This window comes from Eptesicus fuscus, chromosome 8, assembly GCF_027574615.1.
Source record: "Eptesicus fuscus isolate TK198812 chromosome 8, DD_ASM_mEF_20220401, whole genome shotgun sequence".
In the NCBI taxonomy this organism is placed as follows: Eukaryota; Metazoa; Chordata; class Mammalia; order Chiroptera; family Vespertilionidae; genus Eptesicus; species Eptesicus fuscus.
The window spans coordinates 8,373,933-8,389,846 of NC_072480.1; the positions used below are offsets into that span (position 1 = coordinate 8,373,933).

Genomic DNA, 15,914 nt, shown 5'->3' on the forward strand with positions numbered 1-15,914 from the left:
CATAGAAACTAAAGAGAAAATAAACAAATGGGACTACATCAAAATAAAAAGCTTCTGCACAGCAACAAAACAACAAGAAAGCCCACTGCACTGGAGAACGTATTTGCCAGTGTTATTTCCGATAAGGGTTTAACCCTTTGCACTTGCTTGCTTTTTTCTCGATTCCTTTATTCTACTCGGGATTTAATTTTTTAAATACCCCAGAGTTTACCAAGTGCGGCAGTAGAATAAAAAACTGGAGTTTCTTTTCATACAAACTTATTTATTTGGATTTTTTTATATTTCAAATTATTGATACATTCAAAGAGTATAAAAAGAGCTGCTACCGATGCTAACCGTGTCGAGTCACACTCGACATCCGAGTGCAAAAAGGTTAATCTTCCAAATTTACAGGAAAATCATACAACTTAACAAAAGGAAGATAAACAACCCAATGAAAAAATGGGGAATGGACCTAAATAGATGCTTTTTGAAAGAAGACATAAGGAAGGCCAAGAGACATAAGAAAACATGCTCAAAGTCACTAATCATCCCAGAGATGCAAATCAAAATGACAATGAGGTACCATCTCACACATGTCAGAATGGCTATCATCAACAAATCAACAAACGACAAGTGCTGGCGAGGATGCGGAGAAAAAGGAACCCTTGTGCACTGCTGATGGGAATGCAGACTAGTGTAGCCACTGTGGAGAACAGTATGGAGTTTCCTCAAAAAACTGAAAATGGAACTTCCATTTGACTCAGTGATCCCACTTCTAGGAATATATTCCAAGAAATTACAAACACCAGTCAGAAAGGATATATGCACCCCTGTGTTCATAGCAGCACAATTTATAATAGCTAAGATTTGGAATCAGCCTAAGTGCCAATCAGCAGATGAGTGGATTAGAAAACTTTGGTATATCTACACAATGGAATACTATGCTGCTGTAAAAAGGAAGGAACTCCTACCATTTGCAGTAGCATGGATGGAGCTGGAGAGCATTATACTAAGTGAAATAAGTCAGTCAGAGAAAGATAAATAGCACATGATCTCACTCATTTATGGAATATAATGAACAACATAAACCGATGAACAAAAAAGATACAGAGACAGAGAAGCATCAATCAAATGCTCATACCTCAGAGGGAAGGTAGGGGAGGGTGGGGATAAGATGGAGAGATCAACCAAAGGACTTGTATGCATGCATATAGGCATAACCAATGGACGCAGACAACAGGGGGTGAGGGTGAAGGCAGGATTGAGGGTGTGGGGGGCAATGGGGGGATAAGGACACATTTGTAATACCTTAATCAATAAAGGGGAAAAAGGAGGAAGTAAAAGCATGTGATACAACAGTAACAAATTAAGGGACACACAACATAAAAAGCGTAAGATATGATGTCAAAAACAAATATGGCAAGCAAAGTTATAAAATACAACAGTTTTAGAATGCATTCAAACTTAAAGGACCAACCATTTAAAATAGACTGCTATATACTGAGCTTGTTATATATGAATCTTGTAACCATAAACCAAAAAGAAAAGACTCTAATACACCCATTGAAAAAATAAAGAAAAAGGAACCCAAGAAAAGCACTAAAGCAAGTCATCGATGTACAAGGAAGGAAGAAAGGAACTTAGGATGACAAAAATGATCAGAAAACAATAAATGCCAATAATTATATACCTACCCACCCTATATAATAAAAAGGTAATATGCAAATTGACCCTAACAGCAGAACAACCAGAACAACCGCTGGACCAGTCACTATTAGGTGCACTGACCACCTCTCGGTCCCCTTCCCTGGCTGGCAGGCTCCCACGCCCGAAGGCAAACGAGGAACTGGGGGTGGGGGATACAGTCAGCGCCAGACCAAGGCCCCCGTCCTGCTGGTTGCTCCACACACAGAGGGAGACCTGCAGTGGGGGTGTGGTCAGCAAGTGGGTGGGAACGGCTGACCGCTCGGTCCCTTCCCTGCCCCGCCCCGCCGGCAGGCTCGGATCGCCCAATGGCGAACAGGGAGCCAGGGGTGGGTGGCAGTGGGGGGTGGGGCCGGCTGCTGGCAGGTGGGGAAGATGGCCCTGATCGCAGGCCAGGCCTAGGGACCGTACTCATGCACGATTTTTGTGCGCTGGGCCTCTAGTAATTACTATAAATGTAAACTGACTAAATGTTCCAATCAAAAGATATAGGATGGCTGAATAGATTTTTAAAAATGAAAAAACCAGCCACCCATGCATATGCTGCATATAAAAGACTCACTTCAGATAAAAAGATACAGATTCAAAGAGAAGGGATGCAAAAGCATACTTCATGCAAATGGAAACAAAAAGAAAGCTAGAATACCAATCCTTAGTCAAAGTAGAATTTGAAACGAAGGCTGCAGAACTGAGCCAAACCATGCCAGAGGGTGTGGCGAAGCCCTAGGAGGCTCGGTGAGCACAGGAGGGCAGAGAGGCTGCTGAGTGCTCCTGGGTCAGGAGCTAAGCCAGGGCTGCCCCTGGAGGGGCGTTTCCAAGGCACGGAGGAGGAGGAGATGCTGCTCCTCTTCTCCCTCTCTCCGGGGCCCTTCTCCAGCTCCATCAGCCTAAGCCCACAGCCACTTTAGGGAGAAAAGGTGGTGGCTCTCAGCACTTGCTGCAGCTGCCAGCAGCCTGCCTCAATGCAGTGTCTCCACAGTGTTCTCCAGTAGCAGGACCTGGTCTCCACATGAGCCGATAAAGTTGATGAAAGAACAGATTCTATGAGATTAAGAGACTTAAAATGCCAGAAGAGGACTCCCCAGTCTGGTGCAGCTCTGGCTCAGAAGCCATGCCATCTTGAAGGGGGGAGCAGCAGCTCCCCAGCAGCAGCTAGGCACTCAGCCTCGCCACCACCCAGACTAATTTTGGACACAGCACGGACCACCCAGCAAGGCAAAAGCCAGCAGGCCTGAGCTCCGGTAGTTGAAAGCTGGGGACCAGCTCTGTGGGGTAAGGAAGTATAGCTCAGAATAGGGACAATTAAGGCATGAGACTCAAGGTAGACAACTACTGGACTACTAGGGCCTTCAACCTTTCCAACCTCAATCAGGATGCTCAGGGTCAAAAAGGGATAGTGACTTACATTCACCTGCACTAGAGCAGCTCCCAGAAGGCCCAGGAAAGACACACCAAGGGACCAGATTCACGTCAGAGAAAAATCCAGCGAGCCCACAAATAGCGGAGCCAGAGGTCTTTGAGTGTGTGTGTGTGTGTGTGTTGTGTTTTGTTTTTATTTTTTTGTGCCATCCCCCCTTTCTTTTTCTTCCATACCTCTAATTTCTCTTTCCTTTTATTCTATTCTACTTTAGACTATTATTATTATTAATTTTTGTTATTCTTTTTTCTCATTTCATTTGTCTTACTTTTCCTATCTATATCTTAATATACCCATTATTAGAATGCTTTAATTTATTATTATTTCATTTATTTCCTGTTTCCTCTTTCCTCCTATCATAGTTCATTTAGCTTCCTCCTTGCTTCCATATAGCCATTTTTTCATCTTCTTTTCCTTTTTTCTTTACAGCCTTTCTAATTCTTTGGTTGTGTGTCTTTTAGTATTCCTTTTATTTTTTATTTTTAGCTTTGCTTTCTCTTCTTTTTCCTTTTTGGTCTTTTCTGTTGTTGTTGCATAGAGTAGCTTGATTTTCTTGGTGTTTTTAGTTTGCCCAAGGTCGTTGAACTGTCCAGTCTAATTAGCATATTAGGCTTTTATTATCCTATATAATAAAAGCCTAATATGCTAAGTGTCTGGTCATCAATAGTTCAACCAATCAAAGCATAATATGCTAATGATATGCTAAGGCTGCTCAACCGCTCACTATGACATGCACTGATCAACAGGGGGCAGATGCTCTGACTGGTAGGTTAGCTTGCTGCTGGGGTCCAGCCAATCAGGAATGAGCTAGATGGGCCGGACACACCCTGGAACCCTCCCTGGCTGGCCAACTTCCCACGGTCCCTCCCCGGCCCTGATTGTGCACTGGTGGGGTCCCTCGGCCTGGCCTGTGTCCTCTTGCAATCTGCGACCCCTCGGGGGATGTCAGAGAGCCTATTTTGGCCCGATCCTGCAGGCCAGGCCAAGAGACCCCACTGATGCACAAATTTGTGCACAGGGCCTCTAGTTATAGATAAAAAATATTACTGATGATTACCTTTATTCTAAGAAAATTCAAATGGGAGCAGATGACCTAGAGATGGAAATAATGACTGGTGAGGCCTTGTGCCTCTCTTTAGGGAAAGTGACAGCATCTTCAATTATTTAAGGGGTATTTGTGTGACCCTGCTATTGTTCCTGGAACTTTAATATAGGGTAAAGTGTGAGAATAAATGCCGAATAGGCAAAGGGTAGGTTTTATCTGTTGGCTCAGAGCTCCATCTATGCCCTTCTGCGCTTTCCTGTAGTTCAGGGGAAACTGCGCTTTCTAGATGCCCTGGCAGCTAACTTCTCACTGCGGAGCATGGACACAGTGGAGAAGCTCCGCTCTCTGCTCCTCACTGGGCTCAGCAGGGGTGGGGGCGGGGGCAGGGGCAGGGGCAGGGGCAGGGGCAGCTGCAGAGGCAGGGTCAGGGGCAGGGGCAGGGGCAGGGGCAGCTGCAGAGGCAGGGTCAGGGGCTGGGGCAGGGGCAGGGGCAGCTGCAGAGGCAGGGTCAGGGGCTGGGGCAGGGGCAGGGGCGGGGGCTGGGGCAGGGGCGGGGGCAGGGGCAGGGGCAGAGGCAGGGGCAGGGCCAGGGGCAGGGGCAGCTGCAGAGGCAGGGTCAGGGGCTGGGGCAGGGGCAGGGGCGGGGGCAGGGGCAGGGGCAGGGGCGGGGCAGGGGCAGGGGCAGAGGCAGGGGCAGGGGCAGGGGCAGGGGCAGGGCCAGGGCCAGGGGCAGGGGCAGAGGCAGTGCAGTCCGCAGGCTGCTGTCTTCCTTGGCAGCACCATTCCAATTGCAGCAGCAAGTTCTCAGCAGCCTCAGCAGGTCATGGTCTGGCTCCCTCATCCATGAGAGTGAGAATGGCTTCCTGTAGCTATTAATCTCTAACTTCACTTTTTTTTCTCTCTTCCAGCTTTTCCTTTCCAACCCTTTGGTAATCAGTTCCCAATATTAAATTCTATCTGTTTGAAATACCTAGTGGGGGCTCTATTTCTCCACTGATGTAGGTGAACACACAGCCCAGTCTATGCAAAGAATAATATGAATGAGGAGGAGGAGGAGGAAATCATTGATAGGCCAGAAAAAAAAAAAAAAAGAAATCATGTAATAGGACGTCAGGGACAACATGCTATGATTTATTTTTTTGTTTGTTAATCCTCCTTAGAGAATATTTTTCCATTGATTTTGAGAGAGAGAGAGAGAGAAAGAGACATCGATGTGAGAGAGACACATAAATTGGTTGTCTTCTGCATCTTCCCTGAACAGGGCTGAGGATCGAACCTGCAACCCAGATTTGTGTCCTTGAACTTGAGATACTTCAGTGGGCAGGTGGACGCTCTAACCACTGAGCAAAGCTGGCCAGGGCCATGCTATGATTTCTGATGTTAGCAGTTGCAGGTGGTAATAAGGCTCAGAGTACAGCCTTAGAAATAGTGGCTGAGATGAAGTGAAAGTGTAGTTTCACTGTAATTGATGATCTTTTAACTGGGATGTGATGGTGCTACTTGGTTCACTCAAGTGACTGTCAAAATAAGGAACAATAATTCCAGGATATGAGATAGGGAGAAGGATGAGGGCATGTCAGACTGGGCCGTGGAGGCTCAGAGCAGGCGCTCTGTGTGTGTGTGTGTGTGTGTGTGTGTGTGTGTGTGTGTCCACTGTGGGCCCCCAACTGCACCGGGGAGGCTCGGAGCAGGCACTCTATGTGTGTGTGTGTCCGCTGGGGGCCTGCCCCCAGCCGCACTGCAGAGGCTCGGAGCAGGTGCCCCTGTGTGTTCCTGTCTCAGGCTCTGGGCTGTGCCTGCGTGTTGTTCTCAGGCTCGGGGCAGCGCCTGGCCCCTCCACCTGAGCTGGTCTTGACCGTTCCAGCATCCTGACCTAATTTGCATATTTCTCTATTTTATAGATAGATAGATAGATAGATAGATAGATAGATAGATAGATAGTACTGGAAGTCCTAGCCACAGCAATCAGACAAGAAGAAATAAAAGGTTATCCAAATTAGAAAGGAGGAAGTAAAACTCTCATTATTCGCAGATGACATGATATTGTACATAGAAAACCCTAATGACTCCACCAAAAAACTGCTAGATTTAATAAATGAATTTGGCAATGTAGCAGGATACAAAATCAACATCCCAAAATCAATGGCTTTTTTGTACACCAATAATGAATTCCCAGAAAGAGAAATTAAACAAAGAATCTCATTTACCACTGCAACAAAAAAAATTAAGATACTTAGGAATAAACTTAACCAAGGAGGTAAAAGACTTATACTCAGAAATCTACAGGATGTTGAAAAAAGAGATAAAGGAAGATATACACAAGTAGAAGAATATACAATGTTCATGGATTGGTAGAATCAACGTTATTAAAATGTCCATACTATCCAAGGCAATCTACAGGTTCAATGCAATCCCTATTAAAATACCAACAGCATATTTCACAGTTCTAGAACAAATACTCCAAAAATTTGTATGGAACCAAAAAAGACCCCCAATAGCTGCAGCAATCTTGAGAAAGAAGAACAAGGTTGGAGGAATCACAATACCAGACATCAAATTATAGAACGAAGTCACCATAATCAGCCTGATACTGGCACAAGAACAGACATATAGACCAATGGAACAGAACAGAGAACCCAGTCATTGCGCTCAATTAATATTTGACAAAGGAGGAAAGAGCATACTATGGAGTCAAGACAGTCTCTTCAATAAATGATGTTGGGAAAATTAGACAAATACATGCAAAAAAATTACACTAGACCACCAACTTACACCATACACAAGAATAAACTCAAAATGGATAAAAGTCCTAAATGTAAGTCGGTAAACCATAAAAATTGTAGTAGGAACCATAGGCAGCAAAATATCAGACATCTCTCATGGAAATATGTTTATGGATACATCTCCTAGGGCAAAGGAAACTAAGGAGAAAATAAACAAATGGGATTACATCAAAATAAAAAGCTTCTGCACAGCAAAAGAAACCATCAACAAAACAAAAGAAGAGCCCACTGTATGGGAGAACATATTTGGCAATGATACATCTGATAAAAGGTTAATGTCTAAAATATATAAGGAATTCATACAACTTAACAAAAGGAAGATAAACAATCCAATTAAAAAATGGGCAAAGGACATAGACACTTCTCCAAATTGGACATACAGAAGGCCAAGAGACATATGAAAAAATGCTCAAAATCACTGATCATCAGAGAGATGCAAATTAAAATGACAATGAGGTATCATCTCACACCTGTTAGAATGGCTGCCATCAACAAATTAACAAGTGACAAGTGCTGGCTGGCAAGGATGTGGAGAAAAGGGAACCCTAGTACATTGCTGGTGAGAATGCAGACTGGTATAGTCATTATGGACAACGGTATGGAGTTCCCTCAAAAAATTAAATATGGAACTGCCATTTGACCCAGTGATCCCACTTCTAGGAATATATCCTATGAAGCCTGAAACACCAATCAGAAATAATGTATGCACCCCTATGTTCATTGCAACACAATTTACAATAGCTAAGATCTGGAAACAGCCTAAGTGCCCATCAGTAGACGAGTGGATTAAAAAAGCTATGGTAAATTTATAACATGGAATACTATGCAGCAGCAAAAAAGAACAATCTCTTTCCCTTTGAGACAGCATGGAGGGACCTGGAGAGTATTATACTAAGTGAAATAAACCAGTAGAGAAAGGAAAGTATCACATGATCTCATTCATATGTGACATGTAATGAACAAAATAAACTGATGAACAGAGTGGATCCAGAGACATGGAAGCATGGAACAGAGTACAGCATCTTGGAGGGAATGTGTCTATGTGTGTGGGGGGCGGGGTGAGTGGGAGATGATCAACCAAGAACTTGTGTGTACATATGCATAGTCCAGGAATACAGATAACAGTGTGGTGAAAGCCTGGGGTAAGCTGGTGGGATCAATGGGGGAAAAAAGGGGACATATGTAATACTTTCAACAATAACATTTTTAAAAAAGGTTTAAAAAATTACAGACCAATATCCCCAATGAACATAGATGCAAAAATTATTAATAAAATATGAGGAAACTTATTTTCAACAATACATTAAAAAGATTATACACCACAATCAAGTGGGATTTGTTCCAGGATGCAAGGATGGTTCACTACCTGAAAATCAATGTGATACACCACATAAATTTAAGAATAAAAATTATAGATCATCTCAAGAGACATAGAAAAAGTATTCAACAAAATTCAACATCCATTTATGATAAAAACTCTCCAGAAAGTTAGTATAGAAAAAAATATACCTCAACATAATAATAGCCATATTTGACAAACTCACAGCTAACACTATACTCAATGGTGAAAAGCTGAAAGCTTTTTCTCTAGGATCAGGAACAAGACAGGGGTTCCCATTCTCACCACTCTTATTCAACATACTATTGGAAGTCCTAGCCACAGCAATCAGAGAATAAAAAGAAATAAAAGACATCCAAATTGAAAAGAAAAAAGTAAAACTGTCACTATTTGCAGAGAATATTATACTATACCATAGAAAACTCTGAAGTTATACCCTCAAAACACTATTAGAACTAGTGAATAAATTCAGTAGAGTTGAAGAATAGAAAATTAGTTTTCTAAAGAAAATAATAAACTACACAAAAAAATATTTTAAAATCCAATTTACAATTGCAAAAATACCTAGGAATAAATTTATCCAAAAAAATTAAAGACCCCTCCTCTAAAAACTAAGAGACATTGATGAAAGAAATTGAAGGATAAACCATACTCGTGGATTAGAGATATTAATATTATTAAAATGTCCACACTACCCAAAGCAATCTACAGATTCAATGCAATCCCTATCAAAATACCTATGGCACTTTTCACAGAACTAGAACAAATAATCCTAAAATGTATATGGAACCACAAAAGACCTTGAGTAGCCAAAGAAATATTGAGAAAGAACAACGTTAGAGGTATTACACTCCCTGATTTCAAACTATATCACAAAGCTACAGTAATCAAAACAGTATGGTACTGGAACAAAAACAGACATGTAGATCAATGGAACAGAACAGAGAGCCCAAAAGTAAAAACACACTCATATATGGTCAGTTAATCAACAACAAAAGAGGTAAAGATATATAATAGGGTAAGACAGTCTCTTTAGTGTGTTGGGAAAAATGGACAAATACATGCCAAAAAAAAACCCCCGAAAAGTAGACCACTGTCTTACACCATCTATACTAATAAAAAAGTAATATACTAATTAGAATGGGAGACCTTCCGGAGACCTTCCGGACAAAACCAGGGGCTTGGCCAGCCTGCACACCACCCCCAAACGGCCCTCAGCCCCTCGCCCAGGCTGGCCATGCCCCCTAGCGGGGACCCTCACCCCGATGGGGGTGTGGCCAACCTGCAAACTGCCCCAGCCCCTCGCCCAGGCTGGCCCTGCCCCCCAAGGTGACCCCACCCTGATCCGGACCCCCTTCAGGGCAGACCAGCCGGACCCTATCCATGCACCAGGCCTCTATCTATACTAATAAAAGGGTAATACGTTAATTAGATCAGGAGACCTTCCGGACATCCTTCCAGACAAAGCCATGGTGGTGGGGCAGAGGCAGAGGCAGTTAGGGGCAATCAGGCCAGGAGGGGAGGGCAGTTGGGGGCGAGCAGGCCAGCAGGGGGGGAGGGCAGTTGGGGGTGAGCAGGCTGGCAGGGGGGGGTGAGAGGCAGTTAGGGGTAATCAGGCCAGGAGGGGAGGGCAGTTGAGGGTGATCAAGCCGGTGGGGGGAGGGCAGTTGGAGGCGAGCAGGCCTGAATGTGGGGTAGTTGGGGGCTATCAGGCTGGCAAGGGGGGGCAGTTGGGGCGAGTAGGCCCACAGAGGGGCAGTTGGGGGCGAGCAGGCCAGAGTAGGGAGCAGTTGGGGGCTATCAGGCTGGCAAGGGGGGGCAGTTGGGGGCAAGTAGGCCCATGAGGGGGCAGTTGGGGGCGAGCAGGCCAGAGTGGGGGGCAGTTGGGGGCTATCAGGCCGGCAAGTGGGGGGCAGTTGGGGGCCAGCAGGGTGGTGTGGGGGGCAGAAAGGGGGCAGGTGAGCAGTTAGGAGCCAGCGGTTCTAGATTGCGAGAGGGATGTCTGACTGTCAGACATCAGACACGAGTCAGACATCTCCCAAGGGGTCCCAGATTGGAGAGGGTGCAGGCCAGGCTGAGGGACAACCTTCCTCCCTCCCCCGCCCCCATGCACAAATTTCATGTACCGGGCCACTAGCATACAAATATAAACTCAAAATGGATTAAAGAATTAAATGTAAGACCTGAAACCATAAACGTACTAGAAGAAAACATAGGCAGAAAACTCTTTGACGTTGGCCTTAGCCATAACTTATTAGATATATATATCTACTTAGGCAAAGGCAACAAAAGCAAAAGTAAACAAATGGGACTATATCAAACTAAACAGGTTTTTCAAAGTGAAGGAAATCATCAACAAGATGAAAAAGCAACTTACTGAATGGGAGAAGGTATTTGCAAACAATATATCTAAAATATTTAAAGAACTCATACAACTCAACATCACAAAAACAAAAAATGCAATAAAAAAATGGGCTAAGGACCTAAATAGACATTTCTCTGAAGAAGACAGATAAATGAAAAGATGCTCAACATTACTAATCATTAGGGAAATTAAAGTTAAAACCACAATGAGATATCACCTCACACATGTCACAATGGTTATTATAAAAAAGACAACCAATAACAAGTGTTGTTGAGGATGTGAAGAAAAGGGAACCCTCATTCACTGTGGTGGGAATGTAAACTGGTGCAACCACTATGGAAAATAGTATGGGTATTTCTCAAAAAACTAAAAATATAACTATCATATGTCCCAGCAATTCCACTTCTGGGCATATATCTGAAAAAAATAAAAGCTATAACTCAAGATATATGCACCCCTATGTTCACACCAGAATCTATACTAATGAGAAACATGGTAACTGACTGTCACTCTGTGACGCCCACAGCCAATAAGGAGGGAATATACTAATTGACCGCCACACCTTAAAAAATGGTGGCACCCACAGCCACAAGATGGGGGCGCCCAGTTCCCTCAGCCCCGACCGGGCGGCAGGCACATGGCAAGGCTGGGCATGGGCCTGGCCGCTCCATGTGCCTGCCTCCGGAATCCCCCAGTCCCCTCAGCCCCCCAGCCACCGAGGGCCGGCCCAAGACACAGGCAAGCCTCGGATGGTGGCTGCCTGCCATCCAGGGCTGCCTGAGGCTCAGGTAACCAGGGCCGGCCAAAGCTTTCACTGCCAGCAGTGGCAGCATCAGAGGTGTGATGGGGGCATCGCCTTCCCCTGATCTGCTGGGTCGCCTCCTGCCCCTGAGGGCTCCCAGACTGTGAGGGGGACTGGCCGGGGTGAGAGAACACCCGCTCCAGTGCATAAGTTTTCATGCACCAGACCTCTAGTCTATACTAATAAGAGAGTAAGATGCTAATTAGACCAGGAGACCTTCTGGAGACCTTCCAGATATCCTTCCGGCCAGCCTGCAAACCACCCCCAAATGGCCCTCAGCCCCTCACCCAGGCTGGCCATGCCCCTAGCAAGGATCCTCATCCCGATGGGGGCGTAACCAGCCTGAAAATGGCCATCAGCCCCTCACCCAGGCTAACACGGCCCCAAGTGGGGACCCCCACCCTGATGGGGGCATGGCCAGCCTGCAAACCCCTGGCGGCCCCTCGCCCAGGCTGGCCTCATCCCCCAGCGGGGACCCCCCACCCTGATCAGGGTGTGGCTGGCCTGCAAACTGCCCCAGGCCCCTCACTCATGCCACCCCTACCCCCAAAGGAGATACCCCACCTTGATCCAGGACCCCATTCAGGGCAGACCAGCCAGCCTCCACCCGTGCACCAGGCCTCTATCTGTACTAATAAAAGGGTAATATGCTAATTAGACTGGACATCTTCTGGACGACCATCAGCACGTCCTTCCTGAAAAAGCCAGGCCCGGGTGAGGCCGCCTGCCAGTGGTCCCCAGCACCAGCACCTGCGGCTGGCTGTGGCCCGGGAGACAGAGAAGCCGCTGCCCCCTGCTCCGGGGCCGCAGCCAGCCAGAGATGCTGCCCGCCCCATGGTCCCGTGTGCCAGTGCCTGCGGCCCAGGTGAAGCCACCTGCCCACCATCCCCTGCGGCTGCAGCGGGCCCGGGTCCCAGGTGCCTGTGGCCTGCCAGAGGGAGGGAAACCCAGGTCCCGGGTGCCTGCAGCTGGCTGGAGGAGGGAACCCTGTGGGATTGGGCCTAAACCAGCAGTAGGACATCCCCTGAGGGGTCCTAGATTGGAGAGGGTGCAGGCCGGGCTAAGGGATAACCCCCCGCCCCCCGTGCACGAATTTCATGCATCAGGCCACTAGTGGAATATAACTCAGCTATAAAAATAAGAATGAAATCTTGCCATTTTAGACAACATGGATGAACCTAGAGATTATTACATTAACTGACATAAGTCAGACAGAGAAAGACAAATACTATGTAATTCCACTTACATGTGGAATCTAACATGGGGACGTAATGTACAGCATAAGGAATAGATTCCACAATATCATAATAACTATGTATGGTGACAGATGGTTACTAGACTTATTGTGGTGATCACTTTGTAAGGTATACAAATGTTGAACCACTATGTTGTACACCTGAAACTAATATAATACGGTATGTCAACTGTATTTCAAAATAATTCAAAGAAAAATTTTTAAGGTCAGAAGTTTAGTTCCATAAAAATTCTATTTTGTCCTTAAAAGTTGAATAATCAGGCTTACCTGGATTTTTAGCTATTGTTCCTTGAAGAGCTCTGTGTGAATATGTAGAATACCCTACTAACTTTGCCAGAAGATCTCTGTTGCTGAGCAATTCTTCTAAACATCTCAATTGACCAGCATTGGGATAAAGGAAAATTTTATAAGCAGCTTCTCGCACCTATATTTAAATAGCAAATGATAAAAGATATAAATACCATGATACAAATATATAGCCTACGCAGTAATAATATAGGCTAACTCTCACCACTTTATTCTTCAAGTGATCATTGCTATAAAAATAAAATAATGGTTTGCATGAGGTAAATAAAGCTTTTAGACTCATAAACTAGTATGAGATACAACATACTTGACTACAGTTCTCTGTTGGGGTATGGTCAGACAAAACTGTATCTAATCCATGTACCAAAAAGCACCTTTAACCAGGTGAAGTGATGACTAATATGCATTAAAAATCTGTAGTTCAGCCCTAGCTGGGTGGCCAGTCAGTTGGAACATTGTCCTGTATACCAAAATGTGGGTTCGACTCCTGGTAAGGGTACATATCTAGGTTGTTGGTTTGATCCCTTACCGGGGCACGTATGGGAGGCAATCAATTGATGTCTCTCTATCACATGGATGTTTTCTCTCTCTCTCCCTCCTTCCCTCCCTCTTTTTCTTCCCTCCTTCCTTTCCTCTTTCTGTAATATCAGTAAAAACATGTCCTTGGGTGAGGATTAAAAAAAGAAAATAAAATCTGAGTAGTCCACAGAGTGTAAATCATTGTTATTATTTATCATACTTTAAAACTGAGTTCTTCATAAGACATGAATAATTAAACCACTTTCATCATTCAAAGCATTTGTGGAATTAATAATCCCAAAGTTAAAATTTTTAGCAACACTGAAGTATTTTTAATGGTAGTATTATATTATCACTTAATCTGGGTTTGGTTTAAGACAGTAGCAGCACACAGATGGGACCTGAACTATAAGAAAATAGAATACACATACCAAGTCATCTGGTGCTTCTGCATGTAGACCATCAACAATTACATGATCTCCAGCAAGTACAAAGTTCTGGCGAATGTGTTCTGGTAAGAGGTGCTTCTCAATCTTATTGGGAAAGTTGGCTCCCATAAGAAATGAACTACTCAAATCCAAGATTTTAACATTCAGGTCCACTGCTCTTTTACGCTATATGGAGGAGAAAGCGGGGAGTAAAAGTTATTTAAAGGCATTTAAGCAATACTGTACAACTAATTTAATAGACATCTAGATGTCTATAAAGATAGCAATCAACATTAATATTTTATTTATAGTTTCATAAGATACTAAATAATAAAATGAATATTGAATATATTATTTATGTACTAAATGTATAACATACTTGCAATATGCTAATTCTATTTTTGACAGACATTTAAAATCTAGACAAAAAGATCATCCTTATGTTGTACAGTGTTTCCATGCTTTAAGACTTATATAATTTCTAGAGTTCTATTTTATGTCTAGGTTATATAACTAATCTTTGAAATGAACAATATTAGAAAGTACAGAATCTTTCCCTATCCCCCAAAAGACCTCTTAGTTAAGAGACTGTAGTTGAATCTAGTCAATACAGTGCTTAAAAGTATTTTTAGATTAAAAATTAAGTATTTGAAATACAGATGAGAAAATATATCATCTTAAAAGATTATACTAAAAAGGTGAGGGGAAAGGAATTGTTAAAATTCTTCACGAAGTATAGAGAACTTCCAGGGGGGAACACTTTAAAAGTTCTGGATTTTGCATATACTTTGGTATCCAGAGAATGACAGCAGTGGAGTGGTGAGAACAGACTGGAGTCCATACGGGCAGGAGCACATATTCTCTCTTTTGTGCCTGGCCCTCACTGTCACTCTCACTGTCTGGACCTCAGATAACCATTGGTGATGTTGGAGATGGTGTTGGCACATCTATGAGAATTTTATTTGGCAGTAACTCTTTTAGGACATACAATCTCTGGAAAAAATGTATATCAAAGGGGTGACACAAATGTTTCGAATGAAATACAAACTATAGTTCAGGTCTACGGGAGGACAAGAGATAAATTTTCAGTTGTTATTAGAAAACTAGATAAGCACCTAGACCTGGGCTCAGGATGGGCATCATGTGAAAACAAATGCAAGTCTTTCTGGAAAAGGAGTTAATAGCTACTAACAGATTGTAAACTAAATTAAGACCTAAAAAATGATTAAGCAGCACTAATATATTTTTAAAATAAATACATAAGGTGCAGATGTACATCTGATAAGATGCTAAAAATTAAGTATATATTAATAACCAGTTTCAATATAGAAAATTCAAACTTTATGTGAAAAATAACTTTTCAGATATCCCAACATCTTTATAGTCCAGATTTCTCTGTCTACTTTGTTTCTGATATGGCAAATTAGCACCACCCAATGGTAATAAGTGGAATAACAGAAAAGATTTTTAAAAATTACAGGATAATTCCAAAAATTTTCCCCAAAGCCTTTACTATGAAAAAATAAATAGCCCTAATGGGTTTGGCTCAGTGGATAGAGTGTTGGCCTGCAGAATGAAGGGTCCCAGGTTCAATTCTGGTCAAGGGCATGTACCTTGGTTGCGGGCACATCCCCAGTAGGGGGTGTGAAGGAGGCAGCTGATGTTTCTCTTTCATCGATGTTTCTAACTCTCTATCCCTCTCCCTTCCTCTTTGTAAAAAAATCAATAAAAATATATTAAAAATAAAAATAAATAAATAAATAAATAAATAACTATTTATCTGGAAAAATAATAAGTGGGTTTACTACCCAACTTCACCAACAATCGGCTAGGCATTTCATCATCATGAGATAACTAAATGAGCAGTACTCTGAACTCTAAGAAGTCTATGAAATTGTTGTTATTTATTACATATTTGCTAAAAACATATACTTCCCTTAATTTCAAACTTGTAAATTATATTCAGTGA

The 15,914-nt window shown here is 43.4% G+C and overlaps 1 protein-coding gene across 3 annotated transcripts in view; it reads right to left on the reverse strand.

Annotated features, from left to right (window-relative positions):
• The window catches only part of MIPEP (mitochondrial intermediate peptidase), a 226,584-nt gene that overhangs the window by 179,495 nt on the left and 31,175 nt on the right, over positions 1-15,914 (reverse strand). For all 3 annotated transcript variants that reach the window (XM_008159476.3, XM_028136327.2, XM_054719749.1), the window contains exons 6-7: positions 13,949-14,131; positions 12,960-13,116 (exon numbers count right to left, since the gene is read on the reverse strand). In XM_008159476.3, coding sequence (XP_008157698.2) covers positions 12,960-13,116; positions 13,949-14,131 — 340 coding nt within the window. The remainder of the gene's footprint in view (positions 1-12,959; positions 13,117-13,948; positions 14,132-15,914) is intronic.